We start from the raw sequence: 4,396 nt of genomic DNA on the forward strand, positions 1-4,396 counted from the left end.
TTCTATACTATTTATTCTTATAATATTGTCTGCGCTGTTCTTCCCTTTGCTATTGAACCACACAGGTTATCATGTGGAGGATGAGTGATTTCAAATGAACTAAGCTTCGCTTATTCACAGTGAATTACTGAATACCCAGATAATGAACATAATAGACAATAACTTCTGTTTTTTTTCCCACAACACCTGAAAAAACAACAGACATACAAAAAACTTTGAAATATCTATTTAATTTTTTCTGAAGTGTTTTTATTGTCTAAACGGTTGATTTCACAGCAGCGTTTAACTTTAGGTGACGCTCCAGCAGGAATCACACTGTAACATCCGGCTGTAAGAGACAAATCATGTTGGAATAAGTCAAAGAAAATCCCCCAAAATTATGATAAAACATGGTTTTCTTGGACTTGAACCTCACAAAATATATGTCTTCTTCTGATAAAATGGTGCAGCTCGTAGGTGTCACTACCTGATCCCTCCCGGAAGCACGATCCATCCTGCGCATGCAGGGACAGATATGCATCCAGGTTTACATAAATAATTACTTATTTCTATCATAAACTCATTAAATAACGCTAATCCACATCTTGAAAAGATGTTTTATGACTTTTCTGAGACATTTTTGATGCCTTTTCCATTTTCTCTGTTAAACAGCGTCTCTGACGTCATCATGGGACACGCTCAGAGCAGTAAATCTGATTAAACTCTGTTTATCTGCATTTTAGTTTATGCTTTATTTAGATTACACACCATATAGCATAATGTTAACAGAAAAAGAAAACATTAAACTAAAAAAAAAAAAACTAATTTATGTTTAAATCCAAAGCTGATAAAGTTAGCTCCTGGAAGTAGCGTAGCATCCCATTTCCTGTGCAGATCAGGAACAGAGGAATAAAACAGATTTTAATGCATTTATTTTCTCAGAAAATACATTATTAACCTTTAACACATTATATTTTAGTATGCTTACTGTTTTTGTCGAGGTAAAAACGTAATTTAGGTCTTTTTAAGTAAATAAAATTGAGGGCGACCCGGATGTAGATCTGGATGAGCTGATGGCGCAGGATGGATCGGTAGCGACACTGCTACTCTGGGAAGGCTTGGAAGAAGCGTCCTGACAGGGCAGGTCTGCAGCCAGACTTTTGCAGGAATGCGCTAACCTTTTAGAACCTGTTAATGGACTGGACATTAGTAACTCTTTCCTCTAGAGGTCAAGTTCATCAAACTGAATGCCAGGCGGTTTGTTTCGCACAGCTGCCCTAGTATTTCCTGGCTGTTTTAGAGCCTTCTTAATGATAAATGTCTGTCTTCATGCAGCCCCTCTGGTTCAGCTGTGTTCCAGTCATCATCATCTTCATCTTCATCCCAGCGTTGTGCTCCATACTATTGATTAAACATAAAGACACCAGTGTCAGGCGTTCTGTAGGGACTCAGACCTGCATCAGAGCTCTGTATTCACCACCTTCCTGCGGCTGTTTCTGTCCTTGGTGCTGAACCTGTCCTGAAGCCTGAGCTCACAGAAAGAGGCTGGTTGAACATTTAGACCTGCTGGAGCTTCTCATGGCTCCGGGTTCAGATCAGACGTTTTTCCAATGAGTGTTTGTTGAATTTGTCTCGGTTAACTCACCCGTCATGCCTAACCCTCCAGGGAAATTAACCCCACCCCTCCACAGCCAGGTGACGTGTATCTGTGGTGATTTGCTCTTCAATGTGTTTTTTTTCTCTTCTGCAGAGTGACAAAGTGAACTATGAGCGCTTCAGGATCTGGCTCCTGCAGAACAAGGAGGCCTTCACTCTGTCGCGCTGGCTTCTCTCTGGAGGAGTGTGTGTCACGCTGACAGACGACAGCGACACGCCCACCTTCTACCAGACCCTCGCCGGCGTCACACACCGTGAGTCCATTTCACGCTATACTTGCATGGTTCACGCTTTCATCACTTCTTCTTCCTGCGCTCAGACGACTCGAACAGGAAGTTCAGATCAGAAGACGATCAGAAGATCAGAAGCTCTGTCAGCTTCCTAACATTTCTATGATGAGCAGAGAAGATCCGACATTTTGGTCGGTTAGTCTGTCTGTTGGTTCCTGTTTAACTCATCATCTTCATCATCACAGTTCAGCTGTTGTTCATAGATTGTTTAGTTATTTATATAAACGGTGGCTAATGATCAGTGGTTAACAGTCACTGCCTTCCACTGCTGGAAATGTGAAAACACCCAAAATACCCACAATGCTTCAGTGCAGTAGCAGAAACTCTCCCTGAAATGTGTCACAATCTAATATTAAATATGTTTAGAGAGAGAGAGAGAGAGAGAGTTAGCTTCCCTCTGAAGGTTACGCCATGTGACGGCGGCAGACCTCAGAGGTTTCATGGTGATGTCACATGATCGACCAACAGGAAGTGGTTGGTGGAAGAACGAGGGATTTATGGTTTCCACACGTCTGCAGAAAGAAAAGCTGAACGTTTTGCGTATCGATGTAATTAAGCACCCTAAGGTAACACTTGGAGAATCTTCTCTTTACTGGAGGGTTTTGTTTTTTCAACCAGCCTTTAGGTCCGTCCATATTTACGGGCTAATTTCATCCGTTCTTATGGTCGGAGCCGTTTGAGGCCAGATTAAAGGTTCCTTTAATCCCCTCTGCCCACAGCTTCTTCTCTGTTCGCCGTCTTCCTGAAACTTCCGTTAGTTTAGGGGAGCCGCTGATTTTCTGTAACGAAGGTTAACCCTGACGTCAACCTGCTCCTCATGGTTTCATGATGCTGGTTGTTCACTAACAAACCTCTGGAACAGCTGGATTAGGACCCAGCCTCAGTCGGAAACAGACTTCAAAAGCCAGCAGATTTTATTTAGGGATGCCAGAGTAAAGAGGCCCCAGCAGGTTATTATGTAGTTATGCATCGCTTTGCATCGTTTCCCCCTTTAAAAGGCTCTGCCATGTTAAATAGAAATTGAAAGAATTGCAGCTTTTGGTTGAAACAAAGTGAAAGAAGGCCGCCTGCGAGGCGCTGTGCGGTGTTATATAAAAGCTTTGCATGACATGGATTATTTCGTTTGCCGCTTGCGGGCCAAGTAAGTATAGTGACGCTTAATTTCACCAATTAGGAGCAGAGGCCTGGAAGAGCCCATCCTGTCCAGGTAACCTGGCCTTTGCCTTTAATCTGCTGCTCCCATCTTATCCTCTTAACTTCTCGTCTCTGTGTGTGTGTGAAAGCTGGAGAGAGAGTGACTGACTCAATCATGACTCCTTCTAGAAGGAGAAGGTAAAGCCTGACTGGTGACGGAGCTTAGCTCAGGGAATCATCTGCCGTCACGTCGTTTTGGACCCATTTAGGGGGAATTGCATGTTTTCTGCAGAAGGAGCTGTTTTTCTTAGTGCTGAGTTGACTTTGCTGCATGCAGGCTGTGGCAACACCTGTCCGAGGATGTTCCCTGGATAATGGTATGGTACCTCTGCTGCCTCTCTGAGAGAGTCGCACCTCTAGGTGGGTATCAGGCCTGCAGGGGGCCTCCTGTCTGCTGGAAACCTGTCTTTGTTTTTACGCCTAGAAGCGTCTCAGGCCTGTTGTTCCCAGCTTTATGTTCCTACCTTCTTCTAGTGGCTGCTGTTAGCTCCTCACTGCTCCATCATCTAAGGGTTGACATGACTGTTGGTGTTTCTCTAAAATGTGTGGGGGGGTTAGGGTCCTTGGATCAATCAGTGTGGTGAAGATGTTGTTAGGACCTGCTAATAAACACCACTGCCTGGATATCAACAGATCAGAGCTTTGTGGGTTCCGAGCCAAATTTCTCTGAATATTTTCTCTAACTTCGGTTTCCCTTTGGTTTTCCGGTCAATAATCTTGATTTTTTGCAGTAATTGATTCAAAGCAAAGACAAATTGATTTGGAGCTTTTCTGTAGTGGGGGTAGTGTCGGCGTTCCCCTTTCTGCTAAAGCCCTGTGCTCCTAACAGCGATGCATTAAACACAGAACTGGTCGTCCTTTCAGTCGCCGTCCTTTTGAGACGCCGTAAATGTGTTAACGCTAGCAGACAGTTTGTCCTTTGAAGCTGAGCGTCTGCCGGCCCCTGCTGCAGGTTTGGGTTCCTCAGAAGGTGGATCCTTGATGCCAAGGGTCCCTGTCACACCGTGCTGATTTATCCACCGTCTGCCTGATGAACTTTCTATGGATCTTTTCTATTCTGGACAAATAGATAGAGTATTCATAACAAGTCCAGAACTTCTGCATAGCACGCAGCAGCGCAATGCCCAGGAAATGAAGCACAAGCCAGTGTCCTGAGGGGAGCAGGAGGCGCCCCGCCTGCAGAAAAATATTTCTTTCATCGCGGTATTAACCTCGCTGCTGTTTACCGCCGACCCAAAAAAAGAGAGGATAAAAAAAAAAAAATAAAGATAGAAGGA

The 4,396-nt window shown here is 44.1% G+C and overlaps 1 protein-coding gene across 1 annotated transcript in view; it reads left to right on the plus strand.

Moving 5' to 3' along the window:
* usp32 (ubiquitin specific peptidase 32) overlaps nt 1-4,396 on the plus strand; it is a 69,707-nt gene that overhangs the window by 31,226 nt on the left and 34,085 nt on the right. The window contains exon 5 of the mRNA XM_015385013.1: nt 1,730-1,889. Coding sequence (XP_015240499.1) covers nt 1,730-1,889 — 160 coding nt within the window. The remainder of the gene's footprint in view (nt 1-1,729; nt 1,890-4,396) is intronic.

The sequence above is a fragment of the Cyprinodon variegatus genome, unplaced genomic scaffold, assembly GCF_000732505.1.
Source record: "Cyprinodon variegatus isolate N-32 unplaced genomic scaffold, C_variegatus-1.0 Scaffold329, whole genome shotgun sequence".
Taxonomy (NCBI): domain Eukaryota; kingdom Metazoa; phylum Chordata; class Actinopteri; order Cyprinodontiformes; family Cyprinodontidae; genus Cyprinodon; species Cyprinodon variegatus.